General features: G+C 35.0%; 1 protein-coding gene across 2 annotated transcripts in view; it reads left to right on the top strand.

Moving 5' to 3' along the window:
- The window catches only part of ADAMTSL1 (ADAMTS like 1), a 389,415-nt gene that overhangs the window by 79,731 nt on the left and 294,387 nt on the right, over positions 1-15,297 (top strand). For both annotated transcript variants that reach the window (XM_039729898.1, XM_039729897.1), the window contains exon 2: positions 12,192-12,311. In XM_039729898.1, the coding sequence (XP_039585832.1) occupies positions 12,192-12,311 (120 nt within the window). The remainder of the gene's footprint in view (positions 1-12,191; positions 12,312-15,297) is intronic.

The following is a 15,297-nucleotide window of genomic DNA, read 5'->3' as shown; positions in this document are numbered from 1 at the left end:
CGTGTACTTTATTTATCATTATTTTCCAGTAGCTATCACCTATGTTAGACTGTCTACTTCTATTCTAAACCCATCCAAATGTGCCAGCGTCACCCAGAACATGGAGGTTAGGAAGGAGAAAGAAAAAGGACAGGGAATGCCCAAATTCCTCCATTCTGAGACTCCAAATCCCTGTTCTAAAAATCCCAAAATTCTATTTTTGACCCTGTCACAACTACTATTATGCTACTTAAACTTTTGTGACTTGTAATTCTTCCTACAAAGTTGGTCATTTGTTCCATGGATTAAGATTGAAATCCCAGGTGTCTTTGGCTTCCTGCCAGGATTCTGCAGCCCCCTGCCAGGGGCACGTGCCATCCAGGGCACCCAGAGGGGTGTTCTGGGCTCTGACAAATGATGGATTAATACAGGAATTTTGTCTGAAATATATAGCCTGATAATGAATGTGGCCTCTGGCCTTCAATTCTATGAAACTCTGAAAATGCTGAAAAATGACTTGGTGAGATTGAGAACAGCATCTAACACAAAACAAGTTTCAAGTAAGCCTGTCACAAAAGGCATGTGACTCAGGTTCTAGGAAATTCTCTCATTATTGGCTGTATGAGCACAACACAGTGTAAAAGGGGTGCTGTGTTTTATGTACATTTAGGGAGACACCCTGTAACACAAGGAGTGAAGGGGATGTTGGTTATGCTTGGAAAAGGCAGTACAGTTAAGCATGAGCTGGAAACAGTGTGAGGAAGCTGTTATCTGGCTGGATGCACCATCTTGTGGTGTTAGGAAGCTGCTGTGTCAATGGCCACTGCACTCAGATAAAAAGGCCTCAAAATATCGTTAAAAGTAAATTAGAAACACAGTAACCTCCTCAGCAGTACAGCCTAAAAGATGAATGTGTGGATCACTAAATAAATAATTGGAAAATCCTGCTATGATTAAAAAAACAAAGGTTTTTTTTGTTGTTAAGCAGGTGTACTTCAGCTGGTAAAAATCAATAGTTGAAATGAAATTGTGCTAATTTACTACAGCTAGATATCTAGTCTCTTACTTGCTAATTTGTGTCAAATGCACAGCCCTGCTCTCATCTCCTCCAGAATTTTTCAGATGCTTATTTAGCATGCAAAGAACTGAGAGAAATTAGAAATTCTGTTTGCAAAAGTCTGACCCAACTGACTTCATTGATAACACATTCAATAATAATGTATCAAATATGAAGATTTGGCTGTATGAGCACAACACAGTGTAAAAGGGGTGCTGTGTTTTATGTACATTTAGGGAGACACCCTGTAACACAAGGAGTGAAGGGGATGTTGGTTATGCTTGGAAAAGGCAGTACAGTTAAGCATGAGCTGGAAACAGTGTGAGGAAGCTGTTATCTGGCTGGATGCACCATCTTGTGGTGTTAGGAAGCTGCTGTGTCAATGGCCACTGCACTCTGATAAAAAGGCCTCAAAATATCGTTAAAAGTAAATTAGAAACACAGTAACCTCCTCAGCAGTACAGCCCAAAAGATGTATGTATGGATCACTAAATAAATAATCGGAAAATCCTGCTGTGATTAAAAAAACAAAGTTTTTTTGTTGTTGTTAAGCAGGTGTACTTCAGCTGGTAAAAATCAATAGTTGAAATGAAATTGTGCTAATTTACTACAGCTAGATATCTAGTCTCTTACTTGCTAATTTGTGTCAAATGCACAGCCCTGCTCTCATCTCCTCCAGAATTTTTCAGATGCTTATTTAGCGTGCAAAGAACTGAGAGAAATTAGAAATTCTGTTTGCAAAAGTCTGACCCAACTGACTTCATTGATAACACATTCAATAATAATGTATCAAATATGAAGATATAAAAGAAAGAAACCCTCCTTTAAAGTCACATACTTATCTTTTTTAATCCCCAAAGGAAAACACAAAGCACAAAAACTCTCCTATATTCACAAACTATTCGTAATGACTCTAATGTTATTAAAACCTGTCTTACCACTGGCAGAAAGCATCACAAATTTCATGAGGAGTATTTTTAAACCAAAATACAGTTTGAAAAAAAAGATTCCTCAGAATCTGTGAATCAAGTCTTCTATTAAAATAAAAATCACAGTTGAAAGACATACAAAAAATCTCATGCCATGGAGCTACTTATTCTCATAAGTTTCCTACTGGATGACTTAATATTTCACAGACATAAGAAAATCATGGCTTCTATTTCAGTATTTTGCAATGTCTGACAAAAGCTTATGAATCTGGTGATGAAGTACAAACAAAACCAGTCATTGTATTGATGGAAACAAAGGTAGTTTGACTACCCAGCCAGGAAAAAGCATACTCATCTGGAAAAAATGAAGTCTGCAGTGCTTTGTTGTAAAGACATGAAATCACTGAAACCTATCTAATTGAATGGCAAGTTATAAAGATAGCATTTCTACTGTTTTCTACTGTATTAGCTGTTTGAAATATCAACAGTATTGCTGTAAATACTGTAAGATTTGATTAGCAGAAAATACTATATAGGTAATGACCATTAGCAATCTGGTAGATCACTCCTGAAATTCTAGTTCCTAATAAAGTAGAGGTGGTCTGAAGCACGACCATATGACAAGACAGTAATAAACAAACTATTATTTTAATAAATAATCCCATGTAAAGAATTACATTAGTTTCCTCTTCTTTTTTTGCAATAATATGATAGAGATTAAAAAAAAATATCCAGGGCCTTCCATTGTAAGTAGCTGTGCTTCCTGTCAGTAGGATTTGAGACAGTATCTGTAATGTCAGCTTACTGAATTTTCTACAGAGCTCCTTATTCTCTAACATAAAAATGTTTAACATTAAAAAGAAGAAGCCAAATGAGTAGTTTGATTACTTTGTTTAAAAGTGATGTTTATCAGTCCTGGGTCACAAAAGCCCAAAATTCAAGTACTGAAGAAATCATGAAGAATAGAATTGTGAAGTTTTATTTTCATAAAGAAAATATTCAATGCTTAGGGTTCCCAGGAAGTTTGATGAAGTGATTCTGAAGAACTTGCTAGTTTCTTCTTCCAAAACAGAAAAGTCAAGGAAGCTGAGGGGATTCCACAAATGAAGTAAAAAAAAACCCTCCTGAGAAATGGTATTCAAAGAGGAAGAAAAATAATTACTTTTTCAAATTATTCAGTCTCTGGGTTAAATTAGATTATGAATTCCATTAGTTTCCTGAATGCATATTTGTAATTTCTTATTTTCTCACTTTGGGAAAGTTCCACTACTATAATTTTTTTATAACACACTCAAAATTACCGCAATAAATATATGGTGATAATTTAAGTTCAGCTAATTGTGATATATGTTGAAAAACAATGGTAAGTCTTATTTTATGCTTACTTTCATGCCAATAACAGTTTGAAATCTGTTACTGCTGATTAGATAATATTTGGGAATGAGTGGTCTTGCTAATCTCAGATAATTATTTGTTCATGCAATTTGACATTGTTTTTGGCCTATTCTGGCCCTTAGGAAAATATTGCAAATGAGTGGCAAGGTGCATTGATAAATCAGCATACTGAGGCTTCTAGAATGATTTCTAAAACTGTTACTTGCTCCATATTCTTTCATAGCACATACTAATTCTGGCCATTTAAAAACTGATGCAGCTTCTAATAATTTAATAATTACAGTTAAAATAAATACAGTCTAAATAATTACAGTTTAGTTAACAAGTCCATACCTGTTCATGGTCAACCAAGTAAGGCAACAAACAGCAGAAGATGAATTCTTCAGACTTAATTTCTTGGTTTTGTTTAATTTTATATCATAGAAATGTATGTGTCTGCTTTCAAGTATTTTGAACAACAGTGTTTATTTGGCTTGTTTTGAAAAATAAATCTGTTTAGACCTTGGACACATTCTTTCTCAAATCTCAGTATAAATTTGTTTGTTTGTTTTTTGTCGTGTTTTTTTGTTTGTTTGTTTTGTTTATTTTTGTTGGGTTTTTTTAATAGCTTTCATGAAGATGAGAAGCTATAGCTATCTAAATATGTCCTGTTTCTCCAGTAAATTAGAAACTAGGTAATTCTGGACTATAATTTCAGCTCTTGCTCATGAAGCTTTTTAACCTTGATGCATTTTGCCTTATCTACTCCCAGAAAGAAGGTTCTAATCAGCAGGATTTTAAAGGAACTCTATAGCTTTGGGTTTTTTGTTTCTGTTGGACTTCAGCTTTTTTATTCCCTTTTTATCCAAAGTCTGCTTTTTTCTTTACTTGTTTTTTTCTCTTGTTCTTTCTCCATTTTCACCTCTCCTTTCTTTCTTTTTTTTTTTTTTTCTGTTCCTATGGTTGCTTGGCAGCAGGATAATTGCTGTGGTTTTGTGCATTCTGCATTTTTGCCTCTCCTTTCAATGGGGCCATATTATATTGGCTTTCTCTCTTGCTGGTAGACTGTGGGTCAAGTGTAGGCGAGTGCATGCTTTACAGATTTATCCCCATCGTTGCTAATGTCTGTCCAAGATGTTGGTAGCTGGTGGTTTTGTCTGAGGAGCACTTCAAGCTGTAATTCAAGAGTGCAAAATACTTTTATTTCTTTTGTTCATTTATAATGAGAGACTGAAATGGAGCTTAAATAATTCCTGCAATAAAAACATTAACCAGACTCTGCTATTGTGGTTGTTTAAGAACGGAAAATAATTAGCACAAATTCACATTTCCTTCACAGAGCTTTAAAAGAAGTCAGGATATTACAATTAAGATAATAATGAATTCATTCTCTGTGGAAAGGCAAGGAAGAAAGAAAAAAAGATTAAATATATTTCAAGACTAGCAAAAAGATTTTTGGTGGGAACATTTCACTATTGAATAAAACATTCCCTTGGGAAATACATTGCTATTTGTGCTCATATTTCAAGGCATCATGTGAGTACCTTCAGAGAAGCCAAACAAGAACACCCTCCTCTCTTAAAAAAAATTCTAAACCTACAATCCCACTATAAAGAGTAGCCAGCTTCAAAAGACCCTGGCTTTAATTCAGAAACTATAATCTTATCACTGTTTGGAAAGATTGGAATCAGAAAGCAATATTTTTGATAATCCAGTCTCAGGAAAAATTTCTTTTCCATGAGGGTAAAGAATTTTTGTTTCTTTGTTTCTCTTATATAATTTTTCCTGCTCATGACAAGCAATCCTATTTTGAGCTATCAGAAGAAGATATTACAGTAGTTAAGAATGTTGGCTTAGAATTTATTTAATTCATAAATCTAGACAACCCTTTCATCCATTTGAAAGACAGCAAGTTGAGAATCAAAGCCATAAAATCTAAGGGTTGTAAGGCAAGAACAAGCTATTATCTATCCATGAAAAGAAAAGCTGTGAAACTAACCTCTAAAGGTTACCTTAAAGAAAAAAAATTCCGCATGAACAAAGAGAACTTCTCTTCAGACCTTACTTACAGGAAAGACAGAAAGAAATATGTTGACAGCAGTTACTTTAGGCCTGGGATAGTCTTCTACACCTTAAGCAGAGGTGCTGAATCTTTGCCAAGGGTAATAAAGAACTGAAGGTGAAGAACTGACCCCAGTTAATCTGCTGAGAATCTGACTACTTCCTTATGCCCTTTCTATTCACTGTTGACTGCATGAGAGTTGTGTGTACAATCACCTGAGTTTTCTTCTGCATTCTCACATGGTAATAAATATTTTCTGTATATAGACAGCACTCCAGCATGCCTGTAATGGAGAGGCTCACATGAACTATACTATACTCACATGAGCACATTTGTCACAGGACTATGCACTGGGAATGTCATAGGACATTAGGCACTGGGAGCTTAATGCTATCACATGTGGATGTTTTATTAGAAAAGCCCTCAATTTTCTTTAACTTTACAACCATGGCTTAGAAATGAAACATATCATATTGTCTAACCTCATAAAAATGAAGGAAAAATCAAAGATTTATTGTTTTTTCCTTGTTGTTGTTTTTTTGGCAATAAAGCCAAAATGAATGTGTCCACTGAAGAAGAATGTGTCCACTGGAATAATTAAAAAAATCCCTACATTTCATGGAAGGGAAGGGATTTTCTATGGGGAGAACAGTCATTTTCACAGCTCTAGGGTATAATTTGTGAGACAGAAATTATAAAAGAGAAAGAAGAATTTAAGATAGAGCTGTTGCTACTTCTGTCTAAATATAAAATTTTTACTTTGGATTCTACCTTATCTCTCATACGGATTCTTCTAATCTTTGGTTTAAAGCAAGGCTTGAATGCACGACGGCAAACACTTAAAAATTTAAAATCTTTTTACAAGTGCATTGACAGTCTCTCTGTTCACCTGAATCTGCGTATTTCCCTATGGGCACTTAGAAAATTCATTGGGAACATTTTAAACATATCTGAAATATATAATAAGGAAACATAGCACTTGGAGAATGATGTTCTTAATTAAATAGGTTAGTATCTCCTTTAGGATATATTTATCTTAAAAACATAGTGTGCTCATATGCAAGAAATTCCCGGAAGATAACATGCAGAATAGATTTTAAATTGTGCATATCTTTCTGGGTCTCCGTGGAGGAATGAAAAGTGTTCAGAATGATTAACAGTGGCAGAATTGGGAAGTAATATTTCTGCATATTTTAAATTCTTACATGGATTTTGGTAAAAACAAACAGCTTTCACAATTTAGATTTAGAGCCAGACTATAATTGCTTCTGAATTTGGGACCTGGTATTGGATTGGTACCCCCCTCTACCTACCCCTCTTTTAATTTCATTTTGGAGAATAATGAAAGAGAAAATTTGGATCACCATTGCAGCATAAAACTGTGGCAGATTAAAGCCAATGGTAATGATTTCTTATTTCAGAATTCCCTATGAGATTTTGTTAAACAATTTCTTGAGGCAGCAGTGGTAGGAATCAAGTTTATTTGACAGCTAGCAGCTGCTTATAAACACTTTTGAGTCTTCTGGGATGCCTTTCCTTCTTGCATGATTGGCGGGGCTGAAGGATGCAGTAAAGCCCTTGTCACCCATATAAAAGTGCAGCACTCTTTCTCTTGGAAGTATGGGCAGTAAAGTAGAATGTTGTTGTTAGGTTTTATGGAGGGTAATTCAGAATTTAAATACATGCACAAGTTGGTATGGTGTTTGGAGTGCAGTTTAGTCTAAAAAAAGACAATGTACAATAACTTGGCTTGTTAAAATCCTGCATTCCTCATCCCTTGCTATAAATGTCACTGCCACCCTTTCTGCTATTTAATACCTTAAATTTGGTCATGTTTCCTATTTCAGTTTGTTTCTGTCAAGAAAATCAAAAGATTCATAGTGCTAGTTGGCAAAGTAGTCCTCTTTTCATTGTCAAAACACTGTAGGTCTCTTTGTAAAAAACCCAAAACTGGAAGAATCTGATTTTTTAAACAATTTATCAGAAATAATTTTTAATAAACAGGTGTTTTTGCCTCTAGTTTTGATGTTAGTCATAACTTTCTCTGTGCTTTAGACTTTGAAAATACAAAATAAAAAAAGCTTTAACAGAGAAACTGTCACCTTGAAACTACTAATGAAATGTGCCTAAATGTTTAATTATAAATATTTGAGGCCACATTTGATATTTCTGCTTTCTGAGCAAAGTACTTTGAAACTCCTTGTCTGTGCTGAGAAAGATGATATCAAAGGTGCTATGATTATTTACATCAAACTCCAAGCCTGTGTTGTTCGCCTTGTGCCTTGTGAATTCAGCAACATATTACTGTTACACCTTGCTAACAATAATTATTAGTAGTTTACTTTACTGCTGGTCACAGCAAAATTAATGGAGTTAGTTCCACAGTGGGACAGTAATAAAGTGCAAGAAAACTTAGGCTTTGTTGGCTGGGATACAACCTTTCATCTTCTGTTTTGTGTTGGGTCTTTTATTTTCTAATTATGTATTTGTCAGCATGATTCCTCAAAGATTTCCTCCATATGGACTCACACCACTGGATCTAATGGAACAATTTATGTTTTGCATTGATTTGAGAGATAAAAACTGAAAATGAAAAAAACGTTATTGCTTATAATTTGCTAGAATTTTATCTCATGTCAATTTCATAAAAGGCTCCTTTGCAAAGTTGGTTGAGCAACTGAATACCTAGATATCTTTCTCATACTGAGAAACTTTAATTATATGCCTTTGATTTTCATGTGCACTAGTGAAACTTCATTTACAATGTTGTTTGCAAATTCTTGAAAAGTCACATGTTGATGTTTATGACTGCTGCTGCTAAAGGTCAGATTACTGTCAGGCTACTGTTTCTTGTATGATTTGCTCACTGCTTAAAAAAGGCTACGTTGGGGTATTTTTGGAGATATTTTCTAAGCTTTTCTGATCATAAACTTATTGAAGATAGATGAGAAATATGATGGCTGTGTTATGATGAAAATAGGTTTCCTGAGGGCATGAAATGGTCATGCATATGTAGCCAGGACTTCGAGAAAAACTTGAAAAAGAAAAAACAGTTGTTCAGGACATTATTCCAATTTACTGACACTCATCTTTAATGGATGATCTTTAATGGATAGATCTTTGATTCCAGCTCTCTTAGTAAGGATGAAGATACGCGAAGTATGTTTTATCATATGATGGATAAGTTAAAGCTAACTCAGAGCGAGCTATTACTCAAAGCAGGAAAATATAATATATGAATCAGGAAAATAATAACATTCTTTGCATAACCACATACTTTCAGTCCTCTTCATTTTTTTCCAAGACTTTATCCTACATATTAGCTAAATTAAAAGAAAATTATTTTTTCCATTCTTTCCTTGCTTTCATTCCTTCATTACTGCTCTTCCGGGTCTTTTATTTCTCATCTTTTTCATCTTTTCCTTCATCATAAGGATCCCAATGTCTTCTTTTTTTTTTTTTTTTTTTTTTGACTGCTTGTCTCTGTCCCTTCCTTTGGAATAGTGTCTCTGACACCTATTTCCCACCTATGTAATTAGAAGTAGTCAGCATTAATGCTGCCATGGTAGACAGTTAAGTTTCAAAGATTAGCAATAACTTATTGAGATAATTGATATTGCATATGCATTCTTTATCAACAGATTTCATTTATTTTGAAAAACAAATTGAAATTTTAATAACTACAGCTGACTGCTCTTAAAAGGAAAAGAATTTTCAGAATCTGGGTATATTTTTATAGGAACAAAATAAGCTAAATAGGAAGGTGGATCATTGGTGATGAAGTGACTCTTTACATTGTAATTTGACTTCTAAAATTAATTACACAGTGATCTGGGCAGGCTGGATTGGTGAGAAAAGGCCAATGGTGTGATGTTCAATAAGACCTGGTGCTGTGTCTGGCATTTGGGTCACAACAACCCCAAGCAGCACCACAGGTTGGGGGCAGATTAGCTGGAAAGCTGCCCAGTAGGTAAAGGACCTGGTAGCAGTGGCTGGACATGAGCCAGCTGTGCCCAGACAGCCAAAAAATGCAGTGGCATCCTGGCCTGTACCAACAATAGTGTGGGCAGCAGGACTAGGGCCGTGATTGTCCTCCTGTACTTGGCGCTTGAAGCCACACCTCCAATCCTGTGTTCAGTTTTGGGTCCTTTGTGACAGGAAGGACACTGAGATACTGGAGCGTGTCCAGAGATGGGCAATGGAGGTGGTGAAGGATATGAAGCATAAGTCTCCTGAGGAAAGGGCGGGGGTAGCTGAGGGTATTTAGCCTGGAGAAAAGGAGTTTCAGTCTTATCTCCTTTCCAGGTAGCAAGCAATAGGATAAGGGGAAATGGCCTTGAGTTTTGCCAGGGAAGGTTTAGATTAGGTATTAGGAAAAATTAATCACACAAAATGTTGAGAAGCATTGGAACCAGCTGTCCAGGGACACGGTTGAGTCACTATCTCTGGTGGTTCTTAAAAGACATCTGGATGAGACTCTTAGGGATTGCGTTTAGTGGTGGACTGGGCAGTGCTGGATTAAAAGTTGGACTAGATGATTTTATAGATACTTTCTAAATTAAACAATTTGATAATTTTATAACTTTTGTCGTTAGATTTGCTGATCACAGATGTTGAAAATCACAAGTAGATGCCACCATTATTTCAAAGTAAAATAAAATAACAGCTTTCCTTTCTTGAAATAACTTTATTCTTTGAATAGATTTTGCCAAACTTGAGTTGAAACACTTTTATGAAGTATGACCTAGTTCAAAAACATTTTTATTTGTAAGGTAATGATTTATCAAAAAAGAATACATGTCTGTAGCAGAACTTCTTTTACTTTAGGGCACATGCCTATTTCTTCCTCAGACACCCCTGAGGACTCTGCATTGTTATGACTCAATAATATAAGAATAAAATCAGTGAATGTATCTCTGAATGTTATACACAAGATGGGAAGCCAACTATACATTTAAAAACCCTACTCCTGTAATTACTTTAATACATAATACTTTAATACTTTAATGCTTAATAAAATAACATTATTTTATGTAATGTTATTTTTCTTCTTGTGTTCTTAAAAAAAAATAAATTACAGCAGAGGATCTCAAAGCAACCAGAAGAATGTGGTGCTCTCTATTTCACTAATAGAGGCAAGAATTTTATATCAAAGAAAACATCTATTATGTTTAGGTGCATATGGTTTGGATTCATGGTCTCTTAGTTCTTCACATTACCCAACTTCATAGAAATTCCCATTTCTCCCTGTAAATTAATTAGATAATCTTCTTCTGGTCAGCTCATTATAACTGCCCTAGCTTTACAGAAGCTCTGCTCTCAGTTCTAGCTGGCAGGGAAGATTACCTCCTCCAAAAAAGCAATGCCAATTCACTTGTAGGGAAAAGAAGGCAAATCTGTTCATTCTCCCTTTGGGCACTAAAATGCCATGTTACTCACAAGCCATTTGAACTTCTCAGCTAAGTAGAGCATAATTATGACACCTGGCTGTACAGAAAGATGAATAGAAGAAATAGTCATCATAAAAGCAGCAGAACATGGACTTTCTTCTTAGTAAAAGGTATTAATTGCAGCTCTCGTGAGTAATAACTGTCCATTTATAAGTACTGCACCTGTCTTAGTGAGGAAATAACATAGCCTCTGTTCCTCATTATAGTATATTATAGTATCTTATATAGTATCCATCTCTGAGATGGATAACATAAACAGATACTTTTTACTTTTCTGGAACAGGAATCAGAATCTCATATAAATAAATAATTTATAGCAGTTGCATTTGTCTAATTCACACTAGTGTGGTTGCTGTTGTCAAACAATAAAGTAGTCTTACTTAGTCATTTTGATAAAGCATCCTGTTCTCTCAAATTGAATGGCTTTCCAAATGCTGGTAACGGAAAAATCTACCAGATTTCCAGAGATAACACAGTCCCTATTCCTGGTTGTTAACAATCTCTGTGGATATGTCACCTGTAGTGGAATTCTTTAGAGTCAGTCTAATGAAACAGCAATGTTTTGACATGTTCCAAAACCCTCCCTCATATTTCACTGGTTTCTAAAACTTTAAATTTATGTTATACCTAAAAAAGTTCTTTGGCTTGAACAACCAAAGAAAAAATTGATGTGAGAACTTGGAAGAATGTGGGTTTGTTTTCATTATTTATTTCTAAAATCTATAAAAATGTCATAATTCTACCTGGGACATTTTGATAGTAATTGCTTAGTCAACCACTGATGAAACAACCTCTTTTTCAGATAGCGCTTATATATATATATATTTCTAAAAAGAATAGATACAAAGTTAGTTTAAATTATTTTGAATGCATGTGTATATTGGAGTTTGCTAGCCAAAGAACTTATAAATAATTTTTTTCTGTCCCTTCAAAGTTTTAAGCTCTGTCTTCTTATGATAGACTGGTCAAAATGCTGGACAAACATTATCTGTTTCATAAAGTAAAAATGCAATTTAAAGATTAACTCATTTCACAAAAGAGTTTTTAAACATGAACTGCTTCATGAGCCACAGATATAAATAAGAATATAGAAACGTTTTCCACAGAAATTGCAGAATTTAATGCAAATGTAAATTATTTGTAACCATAATGACATTCTTTAAATGCACGTCAGTGTTCTCATTAATGGCAAGGCTGTCTGGTTAGAGCAAGTGTAGTAGTAGAAAACAGAGGACCATTAACTGGCTTTTTAATCTTCCAGTCATATTTTTCTGGTACTAGGATCATGTCTATGAAAGAATTAAAATTTTACATTTCCTAATATCATGTTTTCTTTCTAGGTTTTTGGAGACCAAAATCAAGGAGCAGTTTTCCTACGTGAATTTACATTGATTCGGAGAGAAAGTCTTCATGATGATTTCCTATCTGATTTGCTGAATAACCACAAAACAGAAGACCCGGTAGGAATCTTCTATTATTCCAAAACATTTTAGAAGAAATTGTTGCAGGAATTGCTTCATTCTGCTTCATTGATCTATGGAAAGTAATGAAATTAGATTTTTTAGCATAAAAATGTTAGCCTAAAAATACTGTAAATTTCAATTAAAGTAAAGACTTGTTCATAGGATAGGTTCATGGCTGTCAATGTATATGAGTTTTCATTATTTAAAGACAAACTTTTTCACACAGATTGATCTTTTGCTTTCTAATGGTAGCTTTTATATTCAGAATTTTGGCAGTCTAAATTGTTACCATTGTTTGCTTTATACAAGCTTAGGGAGATTATTTTTTATTAAATATGAATGTGCAATGCTAATTGTATAGGTTATATAAAAATAACCATTTGAAAGGAATAATTTTATTAAATGTACCAAGAAATTTAATAAACAGGGAAAACAGTCTTATGAAAAATATTTTTTCACTCTCTTCTGCATATGTTTGGCAAAGTACTTATTTCTGCTCTGAAGGATTCCATGTTGTCTAGCAGCTGATATTTTTGAAGAAAAGAATGTAGAAGTAAGTAACTCGGGAGTCATGCCTAATCAGGCTTTAATATGCAGTGAAACAAATGAGCTGATTTTAAACTGCAGCAAATATTTTCTGCCAAGATGACTAAGGGACTAGATAGGCTATCTGTGTTACAAGGAAAGGGTGAGGGTGCTGAGTTTGTTCATACTTAAGAAGAGACAATGGAAGGGGCATGTCATTAATACATAGGAATATCTGAAGGGAGGGTGTCGGTGGATGGATCCAGGCTCTGCTTGGAGGTGCCAAGCAAGAGGCAATGGGCACAAACTGATGCACAGGGAGCTCCACCTGAACATGACAAGGATCTTTACTGCGCAGTGACTGACCGCAGAACAGATTGCCCAGGAGGTTGTAGAATTTACCTCCCTGGATATATTCAAGAGCCATCTGTAAACAGTCTTGTGCAGTGTGCTCTGGGATGACCCTGCTTGAGCAGGAAGGTTGGACCAGATAACTCACTTTGACTTTCAGTCAGCCATCTGTAAACAGTCTTGTGCAGTGTGCTCTGGGATGACCCTGCTTGAACAGGAAGGTTGGATCAGATAACTCACTTTGACTTTCAGTTTCATCTCTTCTGTAATTTTGTAAACTTTTAGGTCTGATATTTTCAAGGACTGATACATCATGGATGTCTTACAGATTATGGTTTAACAGAAGCAGTGGTGCATTAGCCTCTGATATAACCAGGAACTGGCAATGTATTTTAGGGATGAAATACTTTATAATATTAAGTGTTTGTTTACTCTGGAGGACAGAGTGAGTCAAGAAATTAATGTTGGCACAGCCACACTTAGCCCCTTTTTAATCGAGTTTTACCTTTCTTAGGTTATTTTTCTTTGTGCAAGAGGGAATGTTATCTAATTATCACTGGTGGAAGTATGTAGAGCTAGGACTTCAGAAGAATAGAGTGGATGTCTTTTGATAAGTCTTACTGCTTAAAGAAACTAGTTAACAAAAGTAGTGAAGGTATTAAACAATCTACTGTGTTTTTGCTAACCCACCTGCTCTTGAACTAATTGTCCTTTGTGCTCTACTATTGCTAAAAAAAAATTTCAGATCAGTCAAAATCAACACTTTATTCTACCATTTTGGGTAATTTTACAACAGATCAGGATTTTTCAAGCAACTGCATTGCTGCTGGAATGCCTGTAATTGTTCTTTATTAAAACCATTTATTTTCTGTGCTCCAGAGAAGAAAATGACACTTCATTACAATTCTGTCAGTACTGGTACCAGTACTTGTGACTTGTTATTTCTTGTTTTTCTGAGTTGTGCTGGTTGTATGCGTGTTTATAAGTATAAGCAGAAAGTACTCTGCAAAATATTCATAGATTTCACTTCAAGGCAGGGTTCTTTTTTCTTTAATTACCTTCCCAGTTCCTGTGATCTTCTTTCTGTGCAGTTTTGAGTGCTTGAGAACACCTCTACACTGCATAGTGCCCAGAAAATATGACTTTGCAATCTACATTTACATATGACTTAAAGAACTTTACCAACTTCATCTCTCTGTGATATCATCTTCTAATACTGAAGCACATAATGTTTTCTCTGCATGACTGATTTGGTTGGCAAAAGGTAGTGTGAAAGAACTTGAAATAACTTTTCAGTATTTTGCCTGAAATATTGTAAATGTATGCGACTAGTTCATTGTAAGCTATGTAGTCTGTTTCAAAGACAGGCACTAGTTTCAACCAGGGCTTTCCTTTAGCACTTATTCCAAATTTCTGCTAAATACTAGTGAATTGGTTTTCCAAAATCTCTGTAGCATATACAGGGTATTGTTCCTATTTTATGGATGTAGATTCAAAGGTTTATAGATGGACATTAAGGTCAAAAGTATCAACTTTTCTTGAGTATTTGAGACGCAAGGATCCATTTTTTTCAATTTACCTTACGTGACACAGCACTAAGGTGAGGGGGGAACTGTTGACCTCAAATGCAGCCGTGACTGCTCAGCGTCTTTGTCTGTCAAGCTAAAGATAACAGGTAAGGCTTCTACAAATCAAAGTAAGTGATTAATGTATCCAACAAAATGCTACAAGTGACTCAACTGGAGTGATACAGAAATTGTTATAGAAGCAGATAGAGAGTATAATTTTCCAGAAAAGAAAGCACAAACTGTATTTCAGGATCAGTCATTCCCAGTTCATAGGACAAATCCTTTCTTTACGGTAATTTCAAGTGAGATAATGGTGTACCTAATGAGAAAACCAATGTAAAACTGTTTTTCTAACAAATAAAACAGAAGCAACCTCTTTTATAATAGTTCCCCAATAAATCTCCCACTCTGGTTCCTTTCAGAAGTCCTGTTGAATTGTGGTATGATTGCGTGCTGGTGTTGAGACAGCAGAAAAGGAAGCCATTTTTAGAAAGATGGAGTTGTAAGCCTTGCCCACATTAGGAAGATGAAAAATTGTA

The sequence above is a fragment of the Passer montanus genome, unplaced genomic scaffold (genome assembly GCF_014805655.1).
Source record: "Passer montanus isolate IOZ18808 unplaced genomic scaffold, ASM1480565v1 scaffold7, whole genome shotgun sequence".
Taxonomy (NCBI): domain Eukaryota; kingdom Metazoa; phylum Chordata; class Aves; order Passeriformes; family Passeridae; genus Passer; species Passer montanus.
This window is presented reverse-complemented; position numbering and strand designations above follow the sequence as displayed.